This window comes from Parasteatoda tepidariorum, chromosome X1, assembly GCF_043381705.1.
Source record: "Parasteatoda tepidariorum isolate YZ-2023 chromosome X1, CAS_Ptep_4.0, whole genome shotgun sequence".
Taxonomy (NCBI): Eukaryota; Metazoa; Arthropoda; class Arachnida; order Araneae; family Theridiidae; genus Parasteatoda; species Parasteatoda tepidariorum.
In genome coordinates, this window is record NC_092214.1 from 31,692,424 (window position 1) to 31,708,616 (window position 16,193).

Here is a 16,193-nt window from a genome sequence, read left to right on the forward strand (position 1 = left end):
TATATTGATTTAAACAAAACCTTTCTTTCAGGATTTCATCATCTGAAAGCTCTTATCAAATCTTATAGCGAATAAAAAGTGTGTTTAAAATCATTTGTAAAGTTTTAATTTTTTGAAGATTTACTGAAACCTAGATATTTCGAATTAGAAGATCATTGATTCGCAAACTTGAAATTTTTCAATCCTTAGAATGACTTGAAATGTGGTTCAATCCTCAGTGGAATCTTGAAGCAAACCCAGCTTCAGAGCGATGGGTACCAGCTTGTTTCGGTTGTAAATGTTTCGGTGCGCAGTGCTGACCACATTGGTCATCATGCCATTGGTTATGAAATCGCGGAGCCTTAATCTCCCTAACCCCCTTGCCCACAACGGGATGCTGCGTGAATGAATTAAATTTTAAAAATAGGTGAAGGTAGACATTATAAAAATTCCAATTTCTTTTACAAGAGTTTGAATTAACAGAGACATTGCTTGCCAACTTTTCTTAACATTATTGAATAACTGTTGCAAACACGCAACAGTTATAAAAGTAACATATCATTCTCTAAAAAGATATGGAACTTTTAAAGTACTGCCGAATTTATTATATTTGAATATATAACTTTTATTATATATAACTTTTCTTATCGATTTATTATACATAATTTCTTCGAATTTATTAAATATAACTTTTCTTAACATTAATGATTAACTGTTGCAAACACACAACAGTTATAAAAATAGCATATCATTCGCTAAAAAGATATGGAACTTTTAAAGTACTGCCGAATTTATTATATTTGAATTGTTACCCGACAATCTCAATTGCAATTTTGAATAATTGAATATTTCTTTCTCATTTATTATTAAAATTGATGTAAATATTGAAATAGTTATTTATAAGAAGAAAACAGAAATATAATCAATATAATTGAATCCATCAAAGCAACAAAAATCAAGAAAAAGTTATACAATTTTAGTGTATATGTAAATGGCACATTTTGCCGACCATTAAGCGATGCAAAATGCGCTTTGTGATAAAAAGATGCAAGTCTTTTTCATGATTTTGCAAAATCTTTTCTTTTTAATAAAATTTTTAAGTTTTAAGTTTATTTCAGGCTGTACTACTGTTTAAGTAGTTTAAGTCTTAATTTTTTTTGTTTGTTTGACAAAAACGAAAACGTTTTAGAAACAAAAAGGAGGTAATTTCGTAAACATAAAGACAGTTTAATCTTTCGGCAAATTAAATTTTTACTACATAACTTGTGCTCTAAAAGAATTACCTTTTTTGTTCTTTTGAGATGCTATTTTTTAAAGGAAAAACTTTTTTTTTCTTTCCAAATATTTTGAATGCATTTTAAGTAGTGAATTAACTACGTTTTTTTTCCTCTATTTTACATTGACGCATTTTTAATTGTTAATAAAAGCTTTCACTGCCTACGCCGCTAGTCTAGCCTGAAACTTTTTCTTTAAAGAGCATTTATTTTATCTTATGCATTTTAGAATGTGTTCGTCTAACTATACATTATTTGAAAATAATATATTCTTAGGTTATATAGAATAACATAGTAATGTATTAATTTAAAACGTAGAATTCTCTTAACTTCATACTTTAAATATAACTATAATTTTTATTTCATAGTATTCAAAACATAATCTCATAACATAGAAACAAGGCATATGTCTACAAAAAAATCTTAACTATTCAGGTTTGTTTAAGTTACTGACTTTTTATTTAAATTAAACACACTATTTTGATAAAATATATTAAAGGAACACTAAAATTTTATTTCACACGAAACTTTCCACCTCATATTCCCATACTAAAATAATCATATTTCTTTTTGACTAGATAACAATGTAATATAAATATTTTACAACGTTTCTGTAGCTTTTAATATGGCTATAGAACCTTTGATCTTACAGTTTAACCTGCAAACTCTTGTTTTTATATTTTTTGTTATAACTTTAAAACCATTCATTAAATGAACTGGCTGAGACTATTTTTTTCCTTTTCTTTAAGAAATTCAATTAAAATAAATAAAAATATTCGTTTATCTTTACTCAGTTTATAAAAACAAAATTTATAATTTACCAAAAACCAACGTTTTATCAGAATTAAAAGATAATTTTGAAGGAAATTTCAGATTTCTGCTTAGTCAACTTTAACTTTGTACATACTAAGTAATTTTCTTTTATTTCTTAAATACATAATTATGTCATAAATATTAATAAAACTAAAGTCTAATCAAGTTTCTAAACTATCGGTACAGAAAAAGAACCTTTGAGTTTATTTACTGAAATGTGTAATAAAATGAGCTTAACAAATTCTTACTTTTTTAATCTAGATATTTTTTTTTTCGGAATAGCTTTAAAAAAGATCGATAAATGAGCAGGCGTTGAATAACTGTCTCTATTCTTTAAAGAAATTCAATTAAAACAAATAAAAATATCCGCTTTAGCCCATCTAAGGAATCTAAGTCCTTTTTCTGAAAAAAATAAATAAATAAATGAAATGGAAAAAAGAGAAAATGAAAGTCAGCAAAAGTAAAATGAAAATGTTGAAAATCCAATGAAATATGATAAAGATTCAAAAGCATTCGCGAAAAGCTAAGCGAAATCATTGATTATCTTTACTTTTGCATCGCTATTATAGCTTGTCTTTTCACATTTGCGCCTCGAAGTACAATACATTAAGCTAATTAGAAATTCAATTTTACACGCATATCTAGACGAGGAAATGATATAATGGAATTACTCGTGGATTTTCAATGATTGTGGAGAGTTTAAAGAATGAAAATTACGTTTAAATTGTACAATTTTTATATTTTCAAAAATATTAATATTTAAATGAATTAAGTTGCTTCAAAGACAACTAATATTACATAAAATTCAAAATTATTTATGTGTTTAAACAATGATAGCATTATGTAAAATTAGTATGAAATGATTAGGAAAATATTAAAATTGTATTAAATTTCTTTTTAAAAGATCATTCTTATGAACAGGAATTAAAAATTTTAAGTGAAGAAATTTAAGGATTTCGAAAATTAATTCTTTGGTTTGCTGAATCATTCCACCAAATTATCAAAAGTATGTATCACATTTAAAAGTACCGGCTTTAAAATTAAAATGAATAAATAAAATATTTTTCAGTAAGCATTAATAATAATTAACGGAATAACCCCAAGAAACTGAAACAGAACAATACACTTGATAAATTAAAAACCTCATTTGATTCAAAAATTATTAAGGTGGAAATGTTTCAAGCGCTCGAAAACAGCCACCTATTCTCAAAACTCACCAAACGGGAATGAGGAAAACAAAACATATCGAATAAATGCGAAGTTTTAAAAGCAACAAGAGGAAAAGCGAAGTTTTAACAAAGCTTTTGCTAACGGAATTTTTTTAACATATTCTTAAAATATTAACATGATCTTCTGCTATTTTTTAATATTGCACTACTACTTTTGTGGCATTTCTCTCCTGCATACTTTTATTGACAAATGGTACCTTCTGATTTAGTTTATTCTTCAAACTTATTACCAGTGTTTAGACAATAATATTATATTTCCTTAAAATAAGGTTCTCGACGTTGAAATGTAGTGGCTGGTTGCTAAACGAAGATATTGATGTCTTAATTTATTCGTAACTGAGGGGATAGTCTTTAACTAAAGGAAAATCTTTCATACTCATAGATAAAATAATTTAATAAAATATTTTGACTGTCTAAGAAAACAATACATTAAAACAATGACGATTTTCCGAAATCTTTAATTGCTTTGTTTCTTTACTTTTATTTTATATTTCTTGCTGCTTTAAATCTGAACGCGAGTTAATAATTAATAGATCAGTAGACAAAATACCGATTTGCAATATAAATAGATTTTTGAGAAACAAATCATATTTTTAAAGCGTACACTGAGAGAAAATATGGCTAAAATTTCCAGAATATGGTATAATTCACAGTGATTTTTCTCCATGAAAACGCCATAAAGCTTGGTAATTTTCACTGCTGCACTTTGGTAACGATTTTGGTGAAATTAACATTCAAATATAGCGTTCTAATCTATGCTAAAATTTGGTAAATGTGGTGAATGTCTTGAAAATTTTCTTTTCACTTTTGTATTTTTTACAAAATGTGTAGTAATACAAATTATAATGCTGAATATCAGAATTTCAAGTAAACTGTTACCATACTAACAGAAAAATTACCAAATGAATGGTTTTAATACGTTATATTTTGGTTTTACTAACCAGAAATATGATTTTTTAAACCACCAATACCATGCAATGCGGTCATTTTACCAGAATTTTTTCTCCGTGAATAATTCCAAAACTAAAGCGTTTAGGCGATAAAAGGTTTCGCATGCATATTATTATTGCTCACTAAAATTCATATGTTCTACATTTTAAGTCTTTCTTTTCAGTTATTTTTTATCACTTTTTACGAACGCATAAATCCAAATACATAAAATAAATTTTCACTTGAATATTGAATAATAATTTTTTGGTTAAATATTTTTTTTTATGTTTTTTTTTTCTTTTTAATTTTTAGGAGAGTTTGCAAGAAGACCCCATGATGCATGCTCATCCCCACGGTATGATTCTTCGGGAATGGATTACATAACATTAGTAGGTGAGTGTGCATTTTTCATTTATAAAAGCAATTTGTTTTAGATTCATTTTGGAACGGGAAAATTTTTTATCTAATTGAAGCAAGAATGATTTTATCTATGTACTCAAATAGGAAGGAAATGTTTCCAAGCAAATTAAAATAAGTTTTAAGAGCAATTTAAAATATGTTTTCAATCATTGAAACAATAAGTTGCACATTGTACATATATGTAGCATATTATAAATAGAAGAGAAAAAAAACAAGATATAAAGAATATTGACTTTTTATAAAATTATTGCACACATGAAATAAAAAATCATATCCATCGACTACTACCACATACCATCGGCTAATTTCCATTTATATAGGTTCATGTTAAATTGTTTAATTTTTATCTAGATCACTCTAAGGATAATAACTAGTTTAACTTCTTTTGACTTGTTTTTAATTTTATTTGCCTGTAATACATAGTAAATGTGTATCAAACTGTGTAATTTCTGTGGACATAAAGCTATTAACATTTACAGATAGAAAGACAAACTTTTTTTTGAATGATAATCACTGAACTTCTTATTCTTCGCCTCGGAAGATGCCGGAATTTTCGCTCATTTAACGTTACACAGGGAATCCAAGTCATCACCCGATCATCTTTTAACACGCCACCTTACACCCTTTAAAGGGGAGGGGGGGTCATATTCACAACAGAAGACAACACACAGAGAGAAACATTCGTACCCTGAGCGGGATTCCTACCCGTAATCATTGGTTTCGCAGTCAAGCATGCTGATCACTCGGCCACCTGGATGGCAGAAAAATAAACTTTTAGACTGAACTAATTCTTCACTAAATCTCTTGCAATGGGGCAACTTTTGAAATATAATATTAGTAAAAATTAAAACCGCATTGCTTCCGTGGTCAAGGTGAAGCCAGGTAATGTTTTTCAAATGTTAAAATTTCCTTTGAATTAATGAAAATTATATGTAATTTTGTTTAATCGTTAAATACATAATGCTTCTATTTTTTACTGTAATTTTTGCCGGGTTATTTTTGGTAGTTTTCGTAAGTTTTGAAAAACAAATAATTCTCATTTCATTAATTTGGCTATAATAAAGAATAATTTTTTAGTTCAATTAAAGTAACAATATAATGGGTGAAAGTTTTTGCAAGCCACTGTATGTCTAAAATCCCTTGTATTTTTTAAATAATAAAAATTAAAACAATTTAAATCATGGGGCTTAGATAAATGCCATGAGCGATATAAGGGATTAAGGAATATATATTCAAGATTTTCGTGGTTTGTTTTATTATTTGTAAAAATAAATTCCAGTATTTTGAGTTAAGATGGTTAAAAATATCATATTTGCCTATAGCTCAGAAGATCAGATAAAATATAGTTCCATTTTTTTTTCTTTTGAATAAATTTAAAGGGATAGTACAGCCCTGAATATTTTAAAATATCAACATTTATTTATTTTTAACTTTGAAATGTCGGATCTCATAATTTAAAGAAAAAAATTAATGCAATTTGATATCTGCTTTTTTGAAATATAGCAATTTATTTGCTTTCGTAAAATTTAAGTTTTGTTTTCAATTTTTATGCATATTTTTTTAAAAATAATCGCAATAAGTAGTAAATTTTTAATTTTTTTTAAATTCTAAAAGCAGAAATGTTAAAGACAAGTTTTGATAATTGTAATAAAGAACATTTTAAGTGACATTTAAAAAACATTTCTTTTAAATTTTAAAATAAAATTCTTTTTTTTAAAATGTCATAAAATATTTCAGAAAAAAAATCGTTAAATGGTGCAGTAACACACAAAAACTTAAAACATTTTTCAAACAATTTTTAAAAACTGTGTCCTGGATAATTTTTTTTTAATTCTTAAAATTTAATACATTTATTTCATTTATTTTTCCTTTCAAGTTATTTTTCTAGACTTTATAATTTGTTGCCGAAGCATTTTCTCATGTACAAATTTTAGATATGATTTATACGATAAAGCATTAATAAATCCCTGACACCTTCATTTATCCCCTACTACGGTCGTAATACGGAGCGAAAATTTGTCTTCATCAATTAACATGATCCTAGTAAAAGTTCATGGTTCGTTTGCACTTCATATATGACAACTGTCAACTTAAAAGTTTCAGGCTTGCTAGTAAACTAAACAATTAAATCAGGTTAAGTGGAAGAAATATTTTTAGAAAATATTCTCATTTTGAATCAGGAGCCTTATGTATTTTAATTAATTTTACTTACATTAATTAATTCATTTAAGTTGAGACTCACGGGATAATAAGGCTTGTTATACGAAAACTATTCTGCTTTATTTAAGGTAAAATAATGAGCTCATTCACTTAAATAAACTGTTTTTATCGTTGCTATCCATTGTAGTGGGTATTTTTATGACTTAGATGTAATCTCAATATTAACTAATTATCATACATTAATATTAAATAGTGTGAATTGGTTTTTTATAATATCAATTACTTACCATACATTAGTTATTACATTTATGCAAGAACTCAAGAAATAAAGAATCTTATGAGAACAAGCAATTTCGCTTTAGTTAAAGTAAAATTATGTTGCTATTTGCGTAAACTGTTGTTTTGATAAAAAAAAAATTAATTGTTATTCGTTGTTAGTTTATTTTTATAACTTAAAAATAATTGAATAATAACTAATTAATTTTAAGTGATTACAGTAACTACCCTTTACAATAACTAACATTATACGGTTATTGGTTCTATTATTTAATTAACATATATTAATAGCAGCATTTATGAGGAAATACTGTAATAATAAGACTTGTTAAACGAAAATGGTTATGCTAATTTGTTTTGTTTAACATAAAATATTTTAATCATTTGTTTAGACTGTTATTTGGAGAAAAATATTTTGTTCTGTTATTCATTGATGGAGTATTTTCATAAGACTTCAAAAAATTAATAAATAAATGAACGGTACATTAATTATTTTTACTTGAACAAAAATAAATTCTCGCTGTTTTTATTTGTAAAAATGGCCAAGACTGTTCATACTTTGTTTCCCTTATAAACAGTTTTTTAAATAATTCTTTTAAAAATTTAAAATATTTTTGATTGATTTCATTTCTTTAGTAAATAAGGCTACTTATAATACTGTTAGATAATAAGCTTGCAAAATAAATGGACTTCATTGATGACTTAATGACTCTTAAAAACCAATTACTAATCTATATATATATATATANTATACATATATATATGCGTTGATGTCTGAGATGTACCTTATTTATCAAAATTAATATTTTTTTACAATTTTTTTTAATATATTCTTAATAAAATAAAAATCAACTTCTAGTAATAACTAAAATATTTCACAACCTCTTTTTAAAATTTTTTTCTACATACAATTGTGAGTCCTCTATGATTTCCTCCGCATTGGTCACGTTTTTGATTTAGCGTTTATATTACTTTACAATATTTTCAACGACAACTTAATATTTTTTCCATTCTAATAAAAAGAAAGGTTTGATCTTTTCATTTGTGAAAAACTCTCTAGTGGGAAATTATCCGTCTATTTTAGATAATGTGCAAAACTGTTTAGACATTGCTTTCTGTCTAAAATTTCTTTAGTATTTTTTTTTACTTTTAAAAAGTTAGATTTGTTATTTATAATTATGTTTACAGTTATAAAAGGAATCTTGCCAATGTTATAAACAATAAAATAGCGATAGATTTCGTGAAAAATGTAGTTTTTTCAAAAAGTCTAAAAGGCTACATGCTCTAAAATATTTTTTTTTACTTAAGGAATATTTATAGTTCATATTTACAACATATTATCTGAAATATAACATTATTGAACTTTACTTTTCATCCAAATTTTACAATCAACATAAATGGCTTTTAATTTGTTGTTTTATAAAATTTATATTATGCTAATAGGTTAAGACACTTGAAATGTTGACAGACACTTTAAATTAGATTCTACATAAAATGTCAATTACCTAATACTGTAATTATTATTAATACTGTTTTTATTATTTAATTAAACTTTGTCTTGTGACTTATTTTTTAAAAGATAAATATTTCGTTAATAAGTTCATAAGAGAAGAAACACACACACACACACACATGAAATGAAGGATTTAGTTTCTTATGCGTTATTTGTAAATTTTTTTTTACACAAAGTATCAATTTATTTATAATATCAGCCACGTTTATATTCACAATATTTTAATTATTATTTAATAATGATAATTTTTATCATGAATTTCCCCCGTATTGTAATAATTATCATTGTTGTTTCAGCTCATTCAGCTTCTGTGATAGCTTTATGCCCGCAATTAGTGGAAACTGATGGTCTAAGGATAGCAGCTAGTAAAAATCACATACATTCTGACCAGTGCCACGATTCAGCGGTTAAAGTTGTTGGATGTAGAAGTCATGAAACTTTGGAATTCCTAACAACTTGTGAAACAGTTCGTGAACATATGAGTAAGTAACTTCAATAAGCCTAAACGAGAATTTTCAGTTTCAATGTAACATGAAAAAGACAACAATTCATATTATATAAATATAAAAGAATAGTATTGATGTGAATAATATATAAATATTATCAATACAAGTTAATTTTTAAAGCCATAACTGCAATATAATTTAATAAACCAAGGGCAAAATCTTCTAAATATTCATTATATGAAATGTGTCATAACAAACTGGAATAAAAGCCGTGAGAACCTTCGAAGAAATCTTCGCACCTATTTGGAAAAAAATACTAAAAATATTATTTTAACAAATATTTTTCACTTAACATAATAATTTAGAACAGACTATTCATTTGTGAATGTTTCTGTTCAAATGGTAACGATTTACCAAAAATTTTAAAAATTATTCAGTGCTTATTACCACGCATTTCGCAAAAAGTATAAAACTGAAAAGTTAATTTAATAGAATGAATGATTTTCATGAATGCTCTAAGATATCATCATAAAATTACGAAATTTTACCACAATTACCATTTAAGCACATATTATAAAACCATATTTTATTTTCAATTTTGTAATTTTACCAAAATAATTTCCAAAACGCTTCGGTGAAAAGTATTCTCTTAAGTCCAGTAAATTATACCTTATTCTGGTAATAATAACTACACTTTTTTCTCAGTTTATTTTTTATTTTAATGTAAGTAATATAGTTTGGCTGGTTTATAGAATATTTTGTAATATAAAAATAATATCTCATAAAGAATTTTTAAACCAACTCACGTTTTGCCAAGTTAATTGGAAAAACTAATATTATTTTAAGTGTATCGAATTTAACGGTATAGAGCTACAAATTCCTGAATTATTTCAGTTCAGAAATAATCCTTTTTAAATTAAGTGCAATGCTGTCAAACTTAATTAAATTTCGCTAAATTATTAAAATATTCTCAGAATAATTCATTTGAACTTTCAGAACAGTCTAATTACTTTAACCTGCGTCTGATAAAACTTGCTGGAAATTTTAACACAATTGCATTCCTCTAACTTTTGGAATAATTTATTTGTTTGAACACGATTAGTTAAAAAAGATATTCATTGCATTTTACTTAAAATATAAATTTGTAGACAGTCCTTATACATCTCACTGTTCCTAAAAAAATCTAAATCAGAACTATACTTTAAAGATTGATACAAAAGTTAAATATTTAATTTATTTCAAATTTTAATTATCAGAAAGCTTTTATTCACAAAGTACTGACTCGTGTGAAAATGTCACGCAGCTAAATAGCGTGTACATAGAATGATAAATTGATCGAGTGAAAATTTATTATGACGTGCAGAGCAAGTAAAAGCTTTCAGACACAAAAATATTCATTCAATCGTAAAATAGGCGGACACGAATTAGTGAAAGAAATAATTACAGTAACACGATACGTGCATAAAACAAATTTATTAGCTTATTTTTTTTACAATTCTGAATGCTCAATATAAATGATTCAGATCACGCACAATCAGCTATGATGAAACTTTCAATTATTTATGATTGGTTAAATAGTAAGGAGTCAAGAATCACTTTAAAACAATAATAAATTAAGTTAAGGGGTCAATTCAAGCTGGCAAATATTCACACCACCAGGTTAAAAAGCGCCATTTCGAAGATTCAAGCAAAATGTTTTCTAAAAATTTATAATACACAGAAGCTGGGTATTTTTTAACCAATGATTATAATTTTTTTTAATCCTCAGTGTTTTTTTTAATTCTTTGATTATAATTTTAAAATGCATATTTGTTAGATATAGTGTAAAATATTCAGGATCTAATTATGATATAAAGTACTGGCACTTTGGAGGCATCATCCGTGAAATTGAGATTCATTTTACCGTAAAATACATTTTTACCGTAAAATATTATACCGTACATTTTACAGTATTATTTAATCCGTGATTTCACGATCATTATTACTCTAAGAATTACGTTGCATCAGATTTATGTTACGTTACATACATGTCCCGGTAAAAATGGATTTTACGGTGAAACTGTACTGTAATTTTTATGATTCGATCTAGATTTTTATGATGATTATTAATTATCTAGATTCTTATGAAGATGATTAAAAAAAATAATAAAGAACTTCAATTATCTTGTAAAAATTTCTTTAATTAAAAATTCAAGCAAACGCTTTGATTAAATTAATTTAAGTAATAATATGGCGAGTAAGACTTGGTGGCTAGCCATTATATATTTTTTTCAATTTCCTAAGCCTTAAGTAATTTACGCATACAAATTTAAAACAAATAAATAAATCTTTTAAAAATATGTACATAAATGCTGTATTGAATTGAGAGCTCTAGAATCTCAAAAATCTCTAAAAATGGGTTCGCAATAGCTTTTTTTTTAAAAAAAAAAATCTGACCGAAAAGCTTATGTAGAGTTTGCTTTATTTTTTATCAAGGTCTGTGTAATAAAGTTAATGCATAAATTAATGAAATGGATTTACTTTTGAAACTGTTTTTAGCTTTCCAATGCCAAGGAACATGGGAAGAAAATGGACGGAACTACCTCATTGCTGGACTAAAAGGATCTAAAGTCCGCTATTGTTTTGTAAGTTATAAATTTTTGAATTTTTAAATTTCTTGCAAGTTTCCCATTTTAAATTAATATTTTTGCAGATAAAATTGAACTATTTACAAATGAAAACAAAATTGTAGCAAAATGAATTTTTAACTTTAGATGATTAAAATAGACGGAAAAAATTGTAACATGATTTATTTTGCGATGCATTAAATTTTAGGTTTGCATATTTATTAAATTCATCAGGAAATCCTAAATCTATGATTTTTTTATTGTTACTAAAAGTGATTATGTGGAGCGAAAATAGTTCTGAATATCATTTTCATCCTTCACTACTTCAACACTCTACTTTTTCATGTACTATATTCACAGTAAGGACTTTTTTCTGGAGAAAAATTTAATACTTTCAGTTCAATTCAAAAACAATGCTTGCTTTCCAAAAAAATAATAATTGCAATTACCAGATTACATCAAAATTATATGAATTAACTCATAATTCCAGATTATATCAATAAATTTCCAGATTCCATTAATTACCACAATATATCGATTTCCGGATCTACAATATAAACATAAAAATGTCTTTTCTGAATGTAGTATGAAAAATATAGATTCTTTTAAACCTTAACTTTTGTTTTACGCCCTGGATAAAAAGATAAAATTATATCATATGCCGTTTAATGGAATATTGGTATATGTTGTCCTTACATTTCATGCACTTAGAATAATAACTTGGAAAGTATATTAAATTATAATTCTAGAACAAGCTGAATGGCAATTTAGTGAATGCGAGTTCAGAAGAGATGAAAACTGCAATAGACGATATAACGCGTTAAAAACAACATTATTACCGATTTTATATATATTATTCTAACTATCAAATATTTATTATTTTTAAAACACTTTTTAGCCGATCAACGTTCTCTTTATATGATGTTTTTACGCTGAAAACTATTTTTTCTACCTATTAAACAATCTGTTTCTCAAATATCTAATACGTTTAAAATCACATTTCAACGGATAAAGCGTTAGTTTTTCTTAGTATCTATAATATTTAAAACCGTATTGTAACCAATCAAGAGTTCAGCACTCTGTATGGTCACTCTTTGCTATAAATCATGAGTTTTTGGTTGGTTACGGGAAAACTAAGTAAACAAAATAAAGCTTAAAAATGGAAGTTTTAACAACTTTGACGTGAGTATGTGTTTTATTTTTCATGCTTGAATATATTAAAACTTTATTATACTTCTAAAATTACTTTTCTTAAAAAATTTTAGCAAATATAATTGATACTTCATTCACCATGGAATTGTTCAGGTTAAATTTAAAAATAATTTTACGAAATTTATATGTAAAAGCTTCATTTTAACAATTTTGTAAGAAGTACATAAATTAAAAATCAAAATAACATCTTCATTATTGTATCTTGTTTACAGAACTAAAAATCTTAATAAATAAAATAAAAAAAACCTTGTCGAATAAAGTAGGAATTTCATAAACTATATCCATCACCTTATCTTAGGCTTGAAAAAAAAAGACTTTCATTAAAATACTTTTTCACTTAAAAGTTTAACTTGGTCATTAGAACAACGTGTAAAGTTTCTTCGTGAATATCAAAATACTTTTATCGATGCCTAACAAAGCATTTGGCGTGCATGTTTAATAAATGCTGACTAGAAATTCCCACCTGAATACCTTCCATAACTCATTAATATGCAGACGAACAAAAGTAAAACTCTACCTATTACGTGAAATTCGATCATATCAAATATGTTTATACGTATATATTAAAAAGAAAGTTGAGATCTTTGAAAAATGCAAATTCAAACGCAAATCGAGAATATTCCGAGTAAAACTATCGTTTGTAAAATTCACTTAACGCCTGAAACTTTTTAATTGCGTGACTCTTTCGCCATTGATAGAATGTTATAGAGCTTTCCTTTGTACCTTAACGCTCAAACGATTCTTAAAAACATGCTTAGTATGTAATGCATGCAAATGTGCTACTAAACTAAGATTCTCATTTATGAAGAAACGGCGTAAAGTAAACTCATTAGTAAGGGAGCTCTTTGAATTAAAATTGTATCAATGTTGACAGTTTTTTCCCCTAATATATACTAACTTTGATAGCTATTTTCCGTTTTAATTCCAGAATAGTTTTATTTGAGTTTTTTTTCTTTATTTCTCTTTGTTTAGTTAGGTTTAATGATATTCGGTATAAAAGAAAGTTCCCGTTTCACTGAAATCCATCTCAATGTAAACATTAATATTTATTTAACCGTCAAAATTAACTTTCTTTTATTTTGAAGCTTTTTTTCATTTCTTTTTTAATTATAAGCCAACTAAAAATACTGATTACGGAACAAAAAGAATAATAGCTCGGCCATACAATTGTTATGACCATGATTTTTCGATTTCACTTTATAGAATATAAATATGATTAAAAAAAATTAAAATATGGTGGATTTTTCAATTTTTTTAATAGTAAGGTCAAGAAAGAAAAATTAGAAATACTGTAAATTCAGTAGCTAGACTAGGCAAATGTTAAGAATGCACCATGGGATTAAAAATGTAGTATAATTAAAAATTTTCATTTGCAATTCGTGTAATATAAATATGATTACCTTTCTTTTGTAGCCGTATTTTTTAAAGTCATTTTGTAACCTTTTTTTACTAATAACAATAGAAATAAAGAAAGATTTATAATTACCAGTAGTGGATATGAAGGAAGAACACAATTTGTGCTGAATATGTAAATATGTAAATAAAATTGGACAACCTGAATAAAACACGAATAAAGACACACAAATATACATCTAGTTATTGTTCTATTCCGAGCTAGGTTATATATACAGGGTGTCTCAGTTAAGCGTTTGAGAATTCCTAAGAGTGGTAGAGTGCATCCTGACTACTCGAAATCATATAGCAATGCAGGGTCGGAAATGCTTTCCTGAAGCGGTAATGTACACAGAAGCACCATAAAGAAAAGAGACCGTAAGTGAAAAATCGTTTTAATAATACATTGAAATAAGCATAAGGTACATGGGTCAAAGTAAGTGTTCGAAGTTTCTTCTGCTGCCACCGGCTACAATGCACACCTCACATCTCCGGCGTATGGACATCCGAACATTCAGCAATACTCCAAGCATATCTCGAATTTCGCCGGCAGCTACTGCAATTCTTACAACCAGCTCCTCAGCATTGTCAACAGGGGTGCCATAAGCCAGCGTTTTCATATGACCCCAGAAATTAAAAGCAAGACATGACAGGTCGGGGGACCGAAGAGGCCAACGCACTGGAAAGCTCGAAACTTTCGTACAACGCCATCTACCGCCTCTGAAAAGCATTTCCGACCCCGCATTGCTATATGATTTCGAGTCGTCAGGATGCACTCTAACCCTCTAGGGAGTTCTGAAACGTTTAACTGAGACACCCTGTATATATATATATATACTTGGAAAATTACGAATTAACGTGTGGTCTTACGTACATAAGCCATGAAAAATATGAGGCCATCTTTCATCACCCAAATTGTAAAAAATTAAGAATCGAAATATGGTATTAAGAATCGGTACGTCATAAAATCCATATTAAGGTAATACGGTATAAAATCTATTTAAGCGTACCACGGTATGTAATCCATTTCACCGTGGAATCCATTTCCTACCGTAAAATATTGTATTGTAAATTTTGCAGTACTATGTATTTATTTAGTATGATTCAATCATTTTACAATAAATATTACTGTTAAAAATACGCACATAAGTTTCTAGCTCCGTAAAATCTTACGGTAAAAATGAATTATTGATGATGAAAATGAATGATCCTGATTTTTTACTGTGTAACAAATCTGAAATTCGAATCTAAGTGTACGATTTTTTTCTTCTTCTAAAATCAATCAACACTTTCCTTTACCAAACATAATCAAGATAATTCGCACTTAAAAAAATTATAATTATTGAACTCATATCCTTTCTAGTATCCCATTCTTGCCTTATAATGGGAAATATATTTCTTTTTAATTTCGAGAACTTGCCTCTCTGAATTTTGCACAATGCCCCCTCACATGTTTCTTATCTTCATTTTTTTTACGTTGCTTAAATTTGTTTCCCATACCTCACTTTATTTTGTCATATTATTTCAACAATCATTTCAATTCCGCCTACACTTGAACTACACAAAACCGAAAAACCATAAAAACGACAGACTTTGTTTTTAATCCAGAATACTCTTGAATTACACAAAGTAAAAATTAAATAATAATTTATTGCGTTTTGTACAGCCTACTTGTTTAAACAACATTAAATTGGAAAACAATGGATGTTTTTATGCTAACCTGTTTTGAACTATTATTTAAACAAAATTTATTTTATTTAGCTTAAAATGTATTTAATTTAATAATTAAACCATAAATTGAAATTAGTACAATTTTGAATAATATCATACGAAAAAGTTAGTATATTTTATTATAAATAAATATATGTAGATATAAATGGGTTTATATTTTCTTGCCACCCTTACAAGTGCGTAGAAGACTCGGCTCTTAATGAGATTCCAAA

At 26.7% G+C, this 16,193-nt stretch overlaps 1 protein-coding gene across 1 annotated transcript in view; it reads left to right on the forward strand.

Annotated features, from left to right (window-relative positions):
- LOC107445946 (uncharacterized) overlaps nt 1-16,193 on the forward strand; it is a 219,823-nt gene that overhangs the window by 187,275 nt on the left and 16,355 nt on the right. Inside the window, exons 10-12 of the mRNA XM_016060463.3 lie at nt 4,538-4,618; nt 8,891-9,076; nt 11,579-11,664. Of these exons, the coding sequence (XP_015915949.1) occupies nt 4,538-4,618; nt 8,891-9,076; nt 11,579-11,664 (353 nt within the window). The remainder of the gene's footprint in view (nt 1-4,537; nt 4,619-8,890; nt 9,077-11,578; nt 11,665-16,193) is intronic.